This window comes from Pleurodeles waltl, chromosome 2_1 (genome assembly GCF_031143425.1).
Source record: "Pleurodeles waltl isolate 20211129_DDA chromosome 2_1, aPleWal1.hap1.20221129, whole genome shotgun sequence".
In the NCBI taxonomy this organism is placed as follows: domain Eukaryota; kingdom Metazoa; phylum Chordata; class Amphibia; order Caudata; family Salamandridae; genus Pleurodeles; species Pleurodeles waltl.
In genome coordinates this window covers 605575344-605593208 of record NC_090438.1, presented here as the reverse complement: position 1 = coordinate 605593208, position 17865 = coordinate 605575344, and the positions used below count along the sequence as shown (strand labels likewise).

General features: G+C 43.7%; 1 protein-coding gene across 5 annotated transcripts in view; it reads left to right on the top strand.

The window, feature by feature from the left end:
* ELMO1 (engulfment and cell motility 1) overlaps positions 1 to 17865 on the top strand; it is a 1154836-nt gene that overhangs the window by 1116463 nt on the left and 20508 nt on the right. For all 5 annotated transcript variants that reach the window (XM_069215589.1, XM_069215618.1, XM_069215598.1 and 2 more), the window contains one exon: positions 12815 to 12922. In XM_069215589.1, coding sequence (XP_069071690.1) covers positions 12815 to 12922 — 108 coding nt within the window. The remainder of the gene's footprint in view (positions 1 to 12814; positions 12923 to 17865) is intronic.

Sequence of the window (17865 nt, the reverse complement as noted above, 5' to 3'; positions counted from 1 at the left end):
TTGTGTAGTGGTATGTGTGTGTGCTCTGTGGTGTTTGTGTGCAGTTGTGTGATGCGTGTTCAGTGTGATGGTGCCTGTGGTATCTAGGTGCAGTGCCTCCTTTCAGTATTGTCTCACTCTGTCATAGTTTCTGGTTGCAAAGGGTGCTGGGTATGTGTGGGGGGGGGTGTTTTGTAGTGCTGCTGTGGACAGGTGTGTGTGTGTCTCAGGTGTTGGGTAATGGTATTGTCCAATGTGGTGCAGTGTTTTGGTGGTAGTGCCTTTTTTACCCCGCAACGGTTCGGACCGCCAATGGATTGCCGCTGTGATGGGACCGCGGTGCTGATATGTGAATCGTTATTTGGTGGGTGGGATATTCTCGGCTTGGCAGTGCTGGTGGTGCAGCCACCTCCTTCACGCTGTTGTTTCAGCCGACAGTGTCGTTTTTTGGGGGTGTATTTTGGGTGGTGTTGTGTGGGTGACTCGTAATTCTGCGGTCTTTACTCCGCCATCACTGGCGGTCTTTCGGTGGCTGCTTGCACGACGGTCTTCGGTGAGGACTGCCAAACTCGGAATGACCACCTGAGTATTTCCTATCTACTTGCATTAATTGTTCAGTGTTCCAGAACGTAGAACATGCTCTATGGGGCGTCAGAGTGGGTTAAAAGGTGTTTGGACATAGAGAAGTAATTCATTTGAAAAATCCAGAGGAGACCGGGAGATGCCATACTACAACATGGCAAAACATTGTATGCAAGGTGTGTCAGGAAGATGAGAATCTTTGCAGTTGAAAAGTATCCTTCCTCCAAGATAGTGCTAGACTCAAGCAAAGACCCCAACGTAAGTCCTGAATATGTCCTTTCATAGATCTCCAGGAGCATGGCAGCTATCCCCAAAACTCTACTCGCCCAGGTGTCCACAGGCAGACTGTCAGCCTTCTACACAGGGAGATATTTTTCCTTGTGTAGAACCTCCTTTCTGTATACCCCCTTATTATTATGCCATTTCCTTAAGATGTACTACCGTCTTTGCATCGTTGGCTGGGACTTTTAATTAATATTTGCTAACTCTGTTCTTCTTAGTTTTAGACACAGTTGGCAGTGATCACTACATCACAGTTCTTCCTCTCCTTCACTACCTGAATCATTTTCTATATTTGCTGTATGTTCAGTGTTCAACATCACTGACTGTGCTTTCTCTTCCTCGTACGATATTTGATTGACCTCAGTCAGTCCCCACAACGTCTCCGTGTTTACAAGCAGAGGGAGGACTCTGATAAATTTATCAGAATCTATCATTGTATTTTTTAGGCCTTTATCTGCTCCTTGAACTTTAATTCCTACCTAAAGGTTAATGTGCATTTTTTTACATGGGCTGCTCTCAACACAAGCTTAAGAACCATAAATCATGTGCTGACACATTCTAAATTGATGATTTTAGGTTTTGCTAAGGGCCAACCACCAGAAGTAAGAATCCCTATGCTTGAGCTGTAACACGTTTTTGACAAATCATTTTTCTAATGTCTTCCCACCATGTGTAGCCTTGCCATGCATGTTCTGGCTAAAGTGATTTTCATATTGTCAACAGCTATGATATTAGGGCCTTTTCTCCTACTTAAACATTGTACCAAATACATGTCGTTATTGTAGCACTTGATCCTAACTAAGCTAACTAGTAGTTCTAAAATGGCCCAGATCTTTAGCTTGATCATCGCCCATTCCACAGTCCAAAGCAAAAAAACGAGGGAGAAGCCACTAGTTTGTGTTTGTTTCCAACATTCTATTTTCATTGTGCGCAACCCAAGTGCTGATTATGGACTAACTGCATACAACTCAGTTGGTTAAACTAGATGAAGTATCTCATTTGGTTGTTGTGGAGCAATTGTAGTCCATCCTAAGACTCTGTGGCCGTAAAACACATGAAAGCCCTAGAAATGTATGTGTAGAGCAGGGGGCTATGGAGAGCAGAGAGAGCAGAGAGAGTGCATCACTTGTTGCAGTATATGAGTACTACATGGATGACACGTAAATTCCTTGACATGTGCTTACTGATCCATTATGATTAGGCACATGAACACCTGCAGGAAAGAATTTGCGCAGAAGCATGTATGCTGTGTATCATAAAAGGAGACTTCCGATGGGAACGCAGAAGTGTCCTCAGGAGTTGACATGGAGTACCCCCTGGAGCTCCATTGTGGCCAGCCAATCTAGACAAGCCAAGATAGTACGTAAAGGCTGCTCAGTGGCACATGTGAAGTCTACTAAAGGTAGCATTGGGAGACTACAAAGAGGCAGGAGACCTCTGTGGAGCTCACATAGACCACTAATATGGTATACACTAGGAAATTCCAATGGTTATTTGTTCTGAAAAACCTATTTTTTGCTCAGCTTAGTGCTTCTACTGGGACAAGGCAGCAGACAGTTCACTTTGCCCTTTTGGCCCATGTGCCACCCACACCAAGGGGAGGCTGGGTAATGATGGAATATGACAAATACATTTAAATGTTTTCATATTTTTTGGAATGGTACTACAGTCAACAGGAAACAATATCAGATCAGTTTTGTTCCCATTTAATTTCATGATTAGTTGAAAACTATTGCTCATCCATAAAGTTTGATAATGTGAATGCAACGTTAGCAGAATATTGTTCACGCGTTAGTAAATGAGAAAACTCAGATATCCATCAATAACGGATGTTATTCTTACAGAAGCCTTTAGTGGCTTGTAGGTCATCTAGAGCCAAGAGGGGCAGTAGAATAGGAGAATTGCCTGTTGCTGTTGCCCTGCCATAATGGTGACTTACCTCGTGCTGCTCTGAAACATATTCCTCTTTAGTGACTCTTGAGTATAAAATGAGGAGTGAAAGGATGAGCTGGTGAACTGCAGGTGGATGGGTTAGAATGGGTGCTGGTCAGAGAAGGGAAATGAAACAGAGGAACCTGGCCGACAGACAGCATGAACAACAGGAAAATTATGTGCGGAGTGTGCCCCTCTTTTCTGGTTGCTAAAAGACCTAAAAAGTATTTGGGTGGTCAATGGCATTTTTTTGCCACTAAGCCTTTTGATGTGCCCTAACCTCCAGTTTGGGCCACTATTTGGGTACTGGCCTTTAGCAAATTAAGATGATTCTACAGGTCTGTTGAGGTTTGCCTTACCTGTATTTACCTACACATTGTACCCTAATTGTTGGTTCCTCAGAGGAGTTGCCCCCAGTAATTGTTATGATTATGGTCGACCAGAATCAAAAGTTGAAAAGTAGGGCAGCGATAGTGAAGCTCTGTTTTAGACCGACTGAGTCCAGATCTGATCAGCCTCTAGGCTTTTGCCAGCAGAACGCCTCACTAGCTGACTGATAATGTTCATTTGCGTTAAGCCCATATACTAAATTGAAATATGAGGCATGAATTTGACACCAACGATACCTGTCTTTTAAAAGCACATTTAAATAAAATTAAGCCTTATGCCTCCTTATCCTAACGTCATAACAAAAACCTCTGCCAGGCCCCACCTAATAGACCTTCCTCAGAATTTAAGCCAATGGCAGAAGGTCAGAAAAACCCTGCTGTCATTAAGTTTGAGAGTCTCAATACGTTGTAAATAAAAGAGAGCTACTTTATAAGGAAACTGAGTGCTTAGCCTTTTTTGCATTATTCCACTACTTTGTCACAAAGGCCTGATATCCAAAGGTAAATTTGGTTGCTACCGCTCTGGCTTCCCAATCCCTATTGGACTTTATTAAGCATACCCGATACTTCTCCTTTTAATGTCTCCTCCTAGACATTCAATTTGCCGGAACGTGATCAGTATTTAGACAGGTAGATTATATCAATTCCCACTGGACAGTCAGCTTAATATTTTTCACACCTCATTTTCGACCTTGCACATGACTCTATGTTCCCTCCTGTCCTTCGCAGCTCAAAATGCAGAAAGGATAGATTAACCACACCTTTGCCTTGTAGCAGTGATTCCAAACCTAGCTTAAGGAGACTTGTGTGCTGAGGAGAAGCGATATCCTGGGCTGTTTTAGGCAATCTCCTGATCCTCATGGTTGCAAGCCTTCTATCCAGAATTTGACTCCCTCCCGTACGATGACCTGTTCCCTGTCTTTTGTTACATGTCCGCTTGCAAGCACTTTGTCCCATTAATAGTGTCTTCAGTGGATCCAAACCCTCACTTGATCCAGATTCCAAAATTGTGCAAAGTTAAGAAGTGCACCTATGGACTGCTGAGGCTCTAATCCAAACGCCTCTGAACTTGACGCCGTAGGCTCACAACCTCTATGCGCCACCTTTTTAGCATCCGAACTTCTGCCTCAACGCAACCAGGTCGTAATACATGTGGAACAAGGCCTCTTTGAGGGATTACATCACCATAGAAATCCTCCCCTCAATAGCTATGGTGGTTATGGCAGGAGATGGTATTGCATACTGGTGCTCCAAGGCGGGGCAGCATAGATCCCAGCACGAATCCAGTCCACTACCTATAGGAGTCCTGTGCTGCAGCATGAGTCACATCTTTTCATACTCAGGCATGCACTGTTTTCCAGTTTGTAGCGTGCTATTATGCCCTGTACCCGTTCTGAGGTGCAGTTTTCCAAGCTTGAGGCACAGACCCTCAAGTAGGAGACTTATTTAAACGCAAATCCACCCTCAGCCTGGTCTGTGTCTTTTCCTTGCCTCAGGTCTATCATTTTCCAGCCCACGACGTCTCAATTCCCAGCTGCAAGACACATCTTTTCTCAGACCACCATTTTCTGCTAATTATTATTCTGTGGGCCCTGGTGTAAGAGGCAAAAGCTGTTATGAATGTCTTTCTCATTATTTTCATTTCTGAAATCTGTTTCAGGGGCTTCAGCTCGCCCTGGGACAGAGTTCTGTAACTCCCAAGCGGGTTTTCTTAAAATCAAAACATTGTTATTCCCAATGAAGAGGCTAGCGCTCTATGCACAGTGTTATGGGGTGGGGCAGTACTTGGGGGAGATACATTATTTGTATGCACCCCAAAAAAGTCTGGAGATATTTCATTGTTTATCCTATATCGCTTTTCCCCGAAAAGTGCCTCAATGTGAACAGTGTGTGGTACAAGAAAACTTCCACGCTGAGAGAGGCAAGACTTGTTGCAGCACACAGAGGAAGCAGCGCACTAGGCGTCCATTGCCTTGAACTTCCAAGAAAAAGAAAAGTCTGCGGGCAAACTGTGCCTGTGTTTTAAAGAGAATGTAGCAATTCAGATCACAGGGCGCGTTGTGCCTGGAGCTAGGCTGGCTATTATTTAGAACATTAAAAAGGGAACCGTTTGTTGAATGACAGACAGCCGCTTCAAGACTCTTGATAATGTTTCTGCCCTTTTGGTCTTAACTGCACAAATACAAAGGAACAAAAAAGCCACAATGAAAAGGGGGAGAGAGACCTTTCAAGGCACAAGCCGCTTTTCTTCTTTGGAAGGGTATGATCACTACAGAAAATCTGTGTATTTTGCTGTGTAAAAGTGATGTGTCGCCCTTTTCACCCTTAACCAACTTGTTCAGAAGCAAGGTTTCTTTTTAAGTCTTCATTGTTAACCCCAAGAGTTTCCCAAGTGTTTAGGGTATTGTAGACTAAATACATTCTTCATGTCCACTTCAACAGCTCCCACCACCCAGACTCCTCCGCATACGTCAGCGGTGTTTCAGCTAGTGAAAACATAGCCCTTACAAACCTATAGTATAAAAATGCATTGACAAGTGCAAACTGAATAAATATCGTGGTCAGAATGTCTATCCTCATGAATATTCATCTATAATGAAACCCACCATTAAGCGCTTGTCTTCAAACATACCTGGACTCGAATTTTGAGAAGTAATTTAACTTTGCTATAGAATAAACTGGAAATAACTTTGGTCAGGATTTGGGTTTCGTTGGTATGTCCGTATTTTTACAGTTGGATATTATGTTTTCTCTTTATACTCTAGATTATTGTACTTAATGCTTTTTAGGTCTAAGCTTTCTCCTAGATCCGTAACCCCTTCACCTACGAGTGCAGATAACTACTGCTTAGCCTTTGTATAGGTTTATGATTAGGTATACAAAGGCAAAAGACCACGTGAAAACGGAGCAGGTAAATACACAACTGCTAATTTCCCAGGTAGAATGGAACAGCCACATCAATGTACAGCAATTCCTCAATTATGGAAAACTTCCAGCCGACTCTGGACTATACACTTTAGTTCCCACACTGTCTTTATATTCCTGTCCCATAAAGTACAAGTCTGGGTCCACCACTGTTCTGCCTAGTAGGTCGAAGGAGAATGGGTGTGGTTGTGTGTGTAGAAACTACAAAAATATTTGTCAGAAACAGTCTACTGTACAATACTCCAAACCAAACCACAGGTCATTGACTAGGCCACCACCTTGGTGATGTCACAGAAATGTATTTATTCCTTAGTCCACAAAAAAAGAGATGCTGCAGGTCCTGCTCTCGCCCTGCAGTACCATTGAAAGATGGTTACACAGTTTATTCCAGGGAAATTAATATGAATGGAGTACTCTAAGATCGGCAGCACATCTGCAACACTACCAAGAGTCAAGGTTCCACCACACAACTCCACATCCTACTGATGAGAGGAAGTATCCGCTGAGCCGGTGCAAGAACGACAGCAGCCCTTCTTCTGAAAATCCCAGTTGCGAGACATCCAGTAGTGCAGTCGAAGGCACTGTTTAGTATAGAAACGTTGTCAGCTGTCCCAAGAGAAAACATTCAACGCACGACAGAGGCCTTCAAAGCACTCAAGAGCCCAGCTTGTTGGTAAACTCATGTTTTCGAGTTAATTTCTTCTTCATTCCAATACATTTAGGGGGCAGTGGTCTGTGTGGCTTACATATTTGTTGGCCAGATGGTACATACCAGGCTGCAGTATCAGGTACAGTAAATTAGAGCGAGGAAATGTACATATTACAACAGATGGTTAATTCCGATGTGCTCATCCATTCTTTTTATGTAGCCTCCTTTAAAGATAATCATCTTCTGAACATATTTGAACGAGGAGGCAGATGGCTGGGAAACTGGGATTAAACTTTGTGCCAGGTGAATACACGGACTGGCGCCGTTTTCACCTTTTGTTGTTTTCCACGGTCTTCCAGGCCCTGATAAACAGCATTTCACATTCAAGCATCTAATTAGCCGGAGCTACATTTACCACACCATGAGCAGTTTTTCACTATTTGGCCAGCCCGTTAAGATAACGAGTTTTGGGCTAAAAATGCCCCCCAGGCTTCCATACTTGATAAATTCCAGGCTTTCTACAAAGATTATGTGCGCCAGAGGCGCTTGCTTCGTGGCCCTCTCCTCTAGAGGCCCAGAACCATGACCGCTGACTTTCCTTCAGCACGAGACCGCTATCCTTCATTCCCGTCAGGGTGCAGGCAGGGTGTTTTTGGGAATGTTCAATTTGTGCCAGACACCGGCTTGCCCCTCCCCTAACCATGATTATATGTTCGTTGATATCACCAGCAGTATTGATATGGTATGAGATGTAATTAATGATGCCATTTGTGCTGTCATCTGTACGGTTTATTTTTCTGACCTTTCAATGATAAGTTTCCTAATTTATTTAGAACACAAGTTATTCACCTATGGGCACAAAAAAACTTCCTTTACCAGTTTCCTCAGTGTTATTACGGTTTAGTTAGTATAAATTTAGTTTTCTCTTCAAAGTATCCACAGTCTCTGGGTTCAGGCGTCACCTTCAAACACAAACTGTGCCCGCTGTTCCTGCTCCCTGGAATCTGCATACAGGCATGCCCATCAGGCACACGGCATGGGATGAGACTCTCGGCCATACCATGTACCCATTGCCACCAGAACGAATGGTGCATGGCCTGCATCAGTGCATAGTGGGCCCCTGGGCACAATGTGTGGCCCTTTGACTGCCACGCACAGGGCACAAAGCAAGGCTTTTCGGTCCTGCTCTTCATTGTGCCAACTTACCCCTCTTCAAATGGACACTTGGCACATGGCCTGGCCTTTCCTGTGCATAGCTCACAGTCTGCCCATCCCACAGACTCCCTATCATTTGGAAAATATTTCTTCAAAAAATGTCTTCAAATGTTTCTACCATTCCGCAGGTGATAAGGTCAGCTGTAGTGGTCGTCTTTCTATCCAGACTAGACAATGCCATTTTGGCCTCTCTAGCAAGCTGCTTGAGGTTTTGCAGCTGGTCTGTTAAATTTGATCATGTAACTGATGTCCAGCGTAAATTGCACTGGCTACCTGTAGGACAAAGAATGTTGTTTAAATACATGTGCCTGGTTCATATGGGCTCGTATGGTACTGGTACGCCTGCGAGTCAGGCCCACATGTCAAGATGCCTCCTGACTTATTCCATTCATTCAGCATCCCATGTTACGGTGTTATTCCCACATTTTGGACATGCTCGTGACAGAGATAGGTAATTCTCTATTTTGGTGTCTAAAGCTGGGAACCAACTTCCTTTGCATTGTCTGAAACCATAATTTCTTCCAGAAAGCATTGAAGACATTGTTAACTAGAGGGCAGTCTCTCTTTTTATGCCTGTTTTTCTTTTCCTTTGTTTCATTAGCACCAATGTGCCCTTGGGTCTGGGTCCCGCTTATAAATCCCTCCTTCCTTCCTTCCTTCTTTACAGACTGTTCAGCAAAATGACAATTATGGATTTTCTTTTGGGCTTGAAAGGGTGATATCCACCCTTCCGTGGATTACTTGACTCTCTGTGGGGTTATGGTGTTGACACTTCATTTCCTCCCAATGGTCCAAAGGCTATCTATAACACAACGGTGTCCATTATTGTGGAAGCAAAATGGCACTCCACAATTTAGATACCCCGAACCTTTTACCTGATTAAAACCTTCCACATTTACTGGATTGGAGACGGTGTTAAAATTCAGTTTCATGAAGCAATGTGTGCATTAAGACACCTCCCTAAACATCAAGTCAGCTGATTAAAACAAATCATTCAGTAATTGAGTCTACTAAATAATTGAGTTCTAGGTCAGTGAAAAGTTAAAGGATTTTAATACAAAAATTCAAAATGAGTGAGCAGAGTAAATGCCATGCAGGCTCTCACATGCAGAGCTATACAGATAAGGCCCAATTCCCAATAGGCAGCTAAATCAGTAGCAAATTGGGCAACATCCCTAATAGAAATGGAAAGTCTTCTGGCTTTTCCCAAAAACCAAGGTGTTTTTATACACAATTCTTGCACATTAAATCAACAGTTCTGCGGTTTCTTCATGGTGTGAGCAAATGTATAATTTCCCTTTAGCAATTCAGAGCACATAGAAAATAAAGATCGTATTGCCTTAGCACATAAGCACTAACCCATTTTAAAAATGCATTCAGCACCTTGTTTTCTCATCTCATGCGGAAATGTTCTAACAAATATGAAATATTGACAATAAGATTTGTTTTTAATGAATAGGCCCAGTAAAGAACGGAAGACGTAGTTAGAAGTAACAATTTTACATCTGCACCATCTTATTTTAGACGGCGTCTGCACAGATATGTGGCATAAGTAAAACACATTATTAAATACAGTACTACACATCATAGCAAACTTATTTGAAAGGTAATTACAGGGGTGTCATGAGCGCCCTGCTTTAGCAGCTACATCAGGGTTGGGGTCCTTTATGGGCCTCTTCCGTCTGCAACTCGGCAGACAAAAGCTCAACCTTTTACGCTGGAATACTGCGTCAATATTAATTAGAGCAAGCAGGAGCAAGGACAAGTGACATCTGGATGCATAAAACAGGAAAAGAAAGAAGGAATATTGGAAGATACGGTGAAAAGAAGGAAGTGTGGATGAATGAGTGCGTGGATGAATGAGTATGTGAATGAGAGTGATAGCATGAGTGAATGATGGGTGGATGGACAGGTGAAGATGGCACAGTAAGGGATGGGTGGATGGACGAGTGAGTGAATGGATAGGTGTATTGACAGGTGAACGAATGGCAGACTAAAGGAGTGAATGGATGATGTAATGGATAGGTGTATGAATAGGTGAAAGGATAGCAGTGTAAAGGGAGGGATGGATGGGTAGGCCAATGATCAGATGAAAGGATGGCAAAGTAAAGGGTTGGATGGATGGTAGATGGACAGGTGAAAGAATGGCTTAGTAAATGGATGGATGATGGATTGATGGGAGTGAATGGACAGGTGGATGGACAGGTAAAAGGATGGCAGAGTAAAGGAATGGATAGATCAGTGAATGGATAGATGGACGAACAAGTGAAAGGATGGCAGCAGAATAAAGGGATGGATGGATAGACAGATGACAGGATGACAGTAAAGGAGTGGATGGATAGGTGAATGGACAGATGAAATGATGGCAGACTAAAGGTATGGAAGGATGGGTGGGTGAAAAGATGGGTGTTGTATGATGGATGGATGGCAGGGTGGATGGGTTGCAGTGAATGGATGACAGAGTTGAAGAATGGATGGGTGGATGGATGGCAGGCAAAGTGCATGGATAGATGGCAGACTGAATGAATGGGTGCATGGCACTGCGGATGGGTGGATGAATGACGATGGATGGCAGAAATGAAGGATGAATGAAAGTGTATGTTTGGATGCAGAGTGATGGATGGTAGAGTGGATCAATGGATGAATGGCAGAGTGGATGGAAGGGTGGATGCAGTCTGTAGGGATGCATGGGTGGCAGAGATTCTCAAAGGATGAATGAGAGAGTGAATGGATATCATACTGGATGGATGCATGGATGGGTAAATGGATGGAATGGAATGAGGAAAGATTGCATGAATGATGAAAGAATGAATGGATGGCAGAATGTAAAGATGAAGAAGTGGATATTAGTAGGTGTATGGAAGGGTGAAATAATGGATGTGTAGATGCACTGATAAAAGAGACAAGGAAGCTGTTGTATGCAGGGGTTGGCTCCTTTGCTTCCCTTGGTTGGTGGCATCAGTGCTTTAGTTCAAAGTGGGAGCTCTATACCTTAACTACTTGCAGCTATTGCATGAAATATGGCAGGCAGCCACCAATGTCCCTCAAAACCCAACAGCTTATCCCACTTCAAACCAACCCCTTCAATGAGGAAAACCCAGTCCATTTCACTTTTTGGGATAGGTGTCGTGAGACCCCTGGTTGTATTTCTTAAAACATATACACAATTATTATTTTAAAAAACATTATTTCTAAAACATTATTGTACAGTAACCCAAATTAATTATATTCCTATTGACATAGTTGAGACCTAGCTTTAACAGAGCCGTGAGTACATGGGAGTTACCTATCATAAAGTAAGTTTTTTTGTTCCTGTGCAACTAAGAGAGAAAATATAGAAAACATTCTGAGTGAGATCATGACTGGTTTAGGGACACCTCCTCTTAGAACCAGCCCCTGCAACAACAATGGATAGGTCCCTCCTTAAGGGAGGAACCCACCATCCGCCGTCCTATATCAGGGTCTCCGTGTAGGGGGCCTGGCTGCTCTCAGGATACCTACCTCAGGCCCTCCCTACACCCACATTCCTTGTACCCCCAAGGGCCCATTCCAGCGTATGTCAACTGCGCCTGTGTGGGTGGTTGCAAGGGAGGAACTGCATGTCAATGACCACCCGTCACCCCCCTCTCCCAACCCCTGCTCCCCTGTAAATCTTCTTTTGACTTGCTGCCAGCACCCTCGGAGGGTCCTGTTAACTGTTAACTTTAGTCTAAAAGGATGCCGTCTATCGACCCTAAAGTGTCCCCATCAATCATGATCTCACCCGCAAAACACTAAAATACAACATGCCATCACAAGACTACAAGAAAACTGTTAACTGTGCAAACAATTAAACCAATGGTGACTCCTGCAAAAGAAAACCAAGGTTAATATCCAGAACATCTGTTCCTTAGGGTTATGCTCCCCCACCCATACACATGCACTCCATGTATTCCTTGCTCTGGATGGTGGGTGGGACAACAAAATTAGGGCTTGATAAATTCAGCAGAGCATGGCGGGGGAAATCCTAGAGGAGTATGCTGACTTGTGTAGCAAGCGGGAACCAAAGAGGCCTGCTCACCGGCTTATAAAGGGGTGGGGCTGACTTCACCTGGACTGTGACTCCTTGAAGCACTTGAGTGCTTCCAAAGGTTGCGCCTATCCAGCACTGCCAGCCTTAGAGGCCGAGTCGCATCCGCGCTGCAAGTAATTGACGTGGGCCACAGCTCCTTGCCATAATGGGTGGCTCCCCCGATTTGGGGTAGCCTCTGTAATATTGCAGTGCGTGAAGGTGTGTTTTTGAATAAACATATTTTGTAAATCCCCGATTGGCATTTAGGGTTCCTGTAAAAATCAGTTTCCACAAATTCTGAGCTCCCAGTCCTACTAGTGGCATTACATGTGCGAACTCTATTTACAGCTTCACCAGGAGCAAGTTTGTAACTTTCCAGAACGCCTTTCCTCTTTCCAGATTATTAGTAACTGCTTAAAGTGCAAAAGCTGTTGTGAAATTTCTGAAACCCATTTCCAACAACGATAAACCAAATGTAAACTATTTTAATTGCAAGGCCTAATTCAAGTGGACTCCAGAGAAGTAATACCAAAAATCGGAGATCAGTTGTAAGACAGGTTCAAAAAGAGAACAACCATGTTTGATGAAGTGTATTTTCACCCGTGTCCATTTTTAAAATGTAACTCTGGAAGCATGGCAGAACTTGTTTTTTTCTCCGAATTTATATCGAACATCTGTTTTCAAAATACCTATTAAATGTCTTTATTTTTATTATATTTTCGTATTTGCTTCGTAACACGCATATTGTACACTTGTAATATACTTGCCATTGGTACTGCTTCATTTTTTTTTTTATTTGGCCCTCATCAGATAAAGTTTGGTATTGTCGACTATCACCCAATCACAAGGTCTTGCATTATGGAGACTTGGAGGAGAGTCCACAGGGAGAAGTACCCCATGATTCTTTGCAGGATAAATGTAAGTTGTTGCTATTTCCATAATGTTATCAATGTACTTTGTCCTGTACTAACTTTTCCATTCAACAAAGGTTTAACGATTTTAACAGGCCGTCCCAATTTTCGAAATGTTCATCTGTTCCTCCCTTGTGAGAAAGTGGCTATTGACCAAAAGCAATACTGACCAAGAGGAAAGAATTGATCTTATTTTGAGTGACAATAAATGCCTGCAGTAATTTAGGTAGTCAGAGGGAACCTGTATTCTAGACTTATCCAGCGGTGATGAATGCTAAGGTTTTCTTTTGTGAGGTGTATGATTCAAGAATACATCAGATGATTCCATAATTTGATCCGCAAAGCAAATGTGGCTGTACGTATGACTGTGTAATTATCACAGGAAGAAGGGACCTCATGGCAATGTGTAGATGAAGCCCAAAACTGTTATCTTGAAGAATACTGTTGGAAATGGCCCTTTTTGCAGGGTCATCCCCAGTCTTTTTGCCTCCTGTCTCCTATTTTTTTCTGACCTGCTACTGTTGGCTTTTGAACTCTGAGCACTTTACCGCTGCTAACCAGTGCTAAAGTGCATATGCTCTCTGTGTAAAATTGTATGTAATTGGTTTATCCATGATTGGCATATTTGATTTACTAGTAAGTCCCTAGTAAAGTGCACTAGAGGTGCCAGGGCCTGTAAATCAAATGCTACTAGTGGGCCTGCAGCACTGGTTGTGCCACCCACATAAGTAGCTCTGTAATCATGTCTCAGACCTGCCATTGCCGTGTTTGTGTGGGCAGTTTTAACTGTAAAATTGACTTGCCAAGTGTACCCATTTGCCAGGCCTAAACCTTCCCTTTTCGTACATGTAAGGCACCCCTAAGGTAGGCCCTAGGTAGCCCCAAGGGCAGGGTGCAGTGTATGGATAAGGTAGGACATATAGTAATGTGTTTTTGTATGTCCTGACAGTGAAATATTGCTAAATTCGTTTTTCACTGTTGCAAGGCCTGTCCCTCTCATAGGTTAACATGAGGGCTGCCTTTAAATCTGATTAAAGTGTAGATTCCCTTTGGGAGCGGATGGACATGTGGAGTTTGGGGTCTCTGAGCTCACAATTTAAAAATACATCTTTTAGTAAAGTTGATTTTAAGATTGTGTGTTTGAAAATGCCACTTTTAGAAAGTGAGCATTTTCTTACTTATACCATTTCTGTGACTCTGCCTGTTTGTGGATTCCCTGTCTGGGTCAGTTTGACAGTTGGGCTGGTTGCACCTCACACTAGACAGTGACACATAAGCTGGGGTGTAGTCTGCATTTTCTGATAAGCCATCTGTACTAGGAGGGAGGGGAAGAGTGGTCTCTCACACCTGAAATGGCTGTGGCTATCCTCACTCAATGCCGTATCTGACCCCCTGGTGAGTGTCTGGGGCCTGGCCTGGGAAAGGCAGGATTTCACATTCAAAAGAGACTTTACTTTGAAGTAGGCCTACTTCAAAGGAGAAATTGTGTATAAGAAGGGCACCCAAAACCACAGACTTTAGAACACTCCTGGAAACAAGAGGAACCTCTGCCTGGAGAAGAGCTGAAGAGCTGAGGAGAAGTGCTGCCCTGCCTGTGACTGTGCTTTGTGTAGCTATCCTGCAGTTGCTGTGTCTGCCAGAGTAAGAGGGCAAAGACTGGACTTTGTGTGCCTTCCATCTTGTGAAGAAATCTCCAAGGGCTTGATTTAGAGCTTGCCTCCTGTTGTTTGAAGTCTCAGGGACAGCAAAGACTTCTCTCTGCCAGCACCTGGAGTCTCTGGAGAGACTCCTGCTCTGACAAGTGGTGCCCTATCCAGTCCCTGGGCCCTTGAAAGGAAAGCTGGTGGCAATCCAAGGAAATCAACTTCGGACCGACGCCGCTGCTGAATCCGGTAACGCCGACTGCACCCAGCGCCGTGACCTTCGCTGGAACGCAACGATCTTCGCAGGCCCGAAGCCGCTGCAGCCCCGCTGAAGTCAGCTACTCCGCAGATTCAACTTTTCGCACAGACTCCGCAATCCCCGACTTCGCGCATCGACTTGTTTTCACTCTTCACCAAAGGTACTGTACTTGGGGGTCTACGCGACTCCATGTTTGGCGCCGCTGGTGTCAGCTTGTTGGGAATGACTCTGTCACGACGCCGTGTTAACACCTCATCGTAGCATTTTGTGTTTCTAAGTGCTATTTTTGAGTTTAATCTTTAAAAATTCATAACTTGACTTGTGTATGTCGGATTTTTGTCGTTTTGGTCTTGTTTTGTTTAGATAAATATTTCCTATTTGTCTAAACTGGTGTTGTCATTTTGTAGTGTTTTCATCAAGTTACTGTGTGTGTTGGTACAAATATTTTACACCTACCACTCTGAAGTTAAGCATACTGCTCTGCCAAGCTACCAAGGTGGTAAGCAGGGGTTAGCTGAGGGTGATTCTCTTTTACCCTGACTAGAGTGAAGGTCCTTGCTTGAACAGGGGGTAACCTGACTGTTAACCAAAGATCCCATTTCTAACAAATATGTTTAGGGGTTTATGAAGTTCTAAACCTAACCTCTGATTTCCTTTCTAGCTACAACTTTGCTGGGAACTCGGAGACACTGTTGTAGGAATACCCATATTTGAAGTTAGCTGCTAAGAAACAGGAGCTCTGTGAGATAATCAATTGATCTAAACTTGGGAGCCTTCCCTTCGTTTTCAGGTGAACTTCTGGTAGCTAGAAACCATTTTTGCTACCTCAAGCACACTTCATTGCCCTTGGGGTATTGCTTTGAGAAGCTTGCTTACACCCAGTGCTCTTTTGATATTGGACTCAAAGTTTGTGTGTTTAGGTTTGCTAGTGCTGTATTGATATTAGTGGTCCTATCAAGGCCCTGGAAAGTGCTGGGGCCCTGTGGATTCCTTTGTTGTAAAACATTGTTACTGTTCCATAGAGCAAAATATGTCTAAGCTACAACTCTGGCTGGTCATATATTGTGTGGGATTTATCATGCAATGCTCTGTCGGATTAGGCTTTGACTGCTTGACTTTGCTACCCAAGAGAGTGAAGACCCAAACGTGAGGCTTCAGCACTGCTGAACAATGCAATAGTATCCAAGACTCTGAGATAACAGTAGTAAATGATAGTTACTTATTTGAGTCTTTTCACTAACATCTGACTGTTCCAGTGTCTTTAGAAAATCCAGACTAGACAGTAGAATCCTCTTTTAGACCATTCTTAATGCAAAGATCTTCAATTACATATATTTCTTTTAAAAATGACATTACACAGCGTAGTAGTAGATGTATTATCTCATTGCTGGAGCAGACAGAAAATGAATCGCTGGGATGTGTCTTCTCTCCTGGACTCATACTTGATCGTCTGGGTATGCTAAATCATCTCTCACCAGCCAGTATTCCCAATGCATGTTATCCAACAAATTCCAAATGCTTTGAGGCATTGGGAGGGTTCTGTTAGGTGCTAGGTGGACCAATGGAACATGGTTTCAGAACTTACTGACATTTCCAGGCAACTAATTCTGCAGTTAATCACAGTGGGGTTTCCTCTCTCATTAAGGAGGCCTAATAAGGCATCCACACATTGAAATGATTTGCTTGCTTCATTGACTTATGTCTCAGGACATTTAGGCAACCTGGCAGCAGCACACCAGAATGTAATACTATATTCACTGATAATTTTAGACCAGGATACTACCTATACTAGAGTGGTTCCCAGGCATCCAAGCCATATTTCTCTTCCCTCTCCTACTCCTTCCTGCTACATCTGCCAGTCATGCTTACTGTTGTTGGCTGTGTTCTGAAAAATATCAAGAGAAACAAAGTTGAGGCATCAGCAGTGTAGCATTCTGCTTGTGCACAATAAATGTGGAATTGATATGCTGGCAATACAAATAGAGATATCGGTTTGACAAATTCATAGCTATTGGCTGCTCTTTTCTATCTAAACACACTGAATTCATGCTATATCAGATAAAGTACCACCATGGGCATGGTCATGCCCCCACCCCAAATACCTATGATGACGGTCTATTTAACCCTCCCCCCCCCCCCCAGGGTAGACAGGGTTAGTTACCCACAATCTGACCCACCCGAGGGCAGAAAGCCCACTAGACACCAAGAAATTAAAATAAATATATCTAGGCCCTGAGGCTGCCCACAATGCGCATGGGCATGCCCCCACCCCGAAATCAAGACACACAGTCTTTCTGCTTCACAGGGAGTGGCTGGGGATATCTAGGGGGCAAAAAGCCCACTAAACACCAGGGATTTTTTTTTTAAATAGGGGTTTGGGTTGCCCACAAAGTGAATGGCTATGCCCTGTCCAAAATACGTGGCAACAGTTTTAATCTTTCAGCTACCCCACCTCCCCCCAAGATATGCAGTATTTGTATAGGTTGGGCCTCCCCAAAAGAAGCCCCACACCCCAGGTTCCAATAGACCTGCCCAACCCCCTGCCCCCAGGCAGTGGTTTGGGGTATTCACCACCAGTCTGCTCCCACGAGTGAGAGAAAGGCCACTGGACAACAGGGATTTCAAAATGGCCCCAAAATAAAAAGAACAATGGGGTGGGCTAATCTGGCATCAAGGTATACTCTTGCCCCAGTGAGGGAATAGTGTCTTTCTGCCCCCCTTTGGACAGATAGGAAGCTTATCCCAGTTGAAGAGGTTGCCCCAAATCTGCTCATGGCGGGGTAGAATGTTTACTAGGCACCATTGATATTTCATTTGGGGCAAAAGAACACAATGTATGCATCACACTCGAGCATTAGGCTGTTCTCTCATCCTAAAGGGAGCAAACCAGTATTTGTCCTTCCTAGAGGCAGAGAGTGTGTTTGGCCCCAATTTGCCCCTGCGGAGCAGGAAGCCCACTAGATGACAGTACTATTTTTTATTATAAAATAATGGGCTAGTTCTGGCCTATCTTGACATCAGGCCCCACTGTCACCCCTAAAGCCGCAA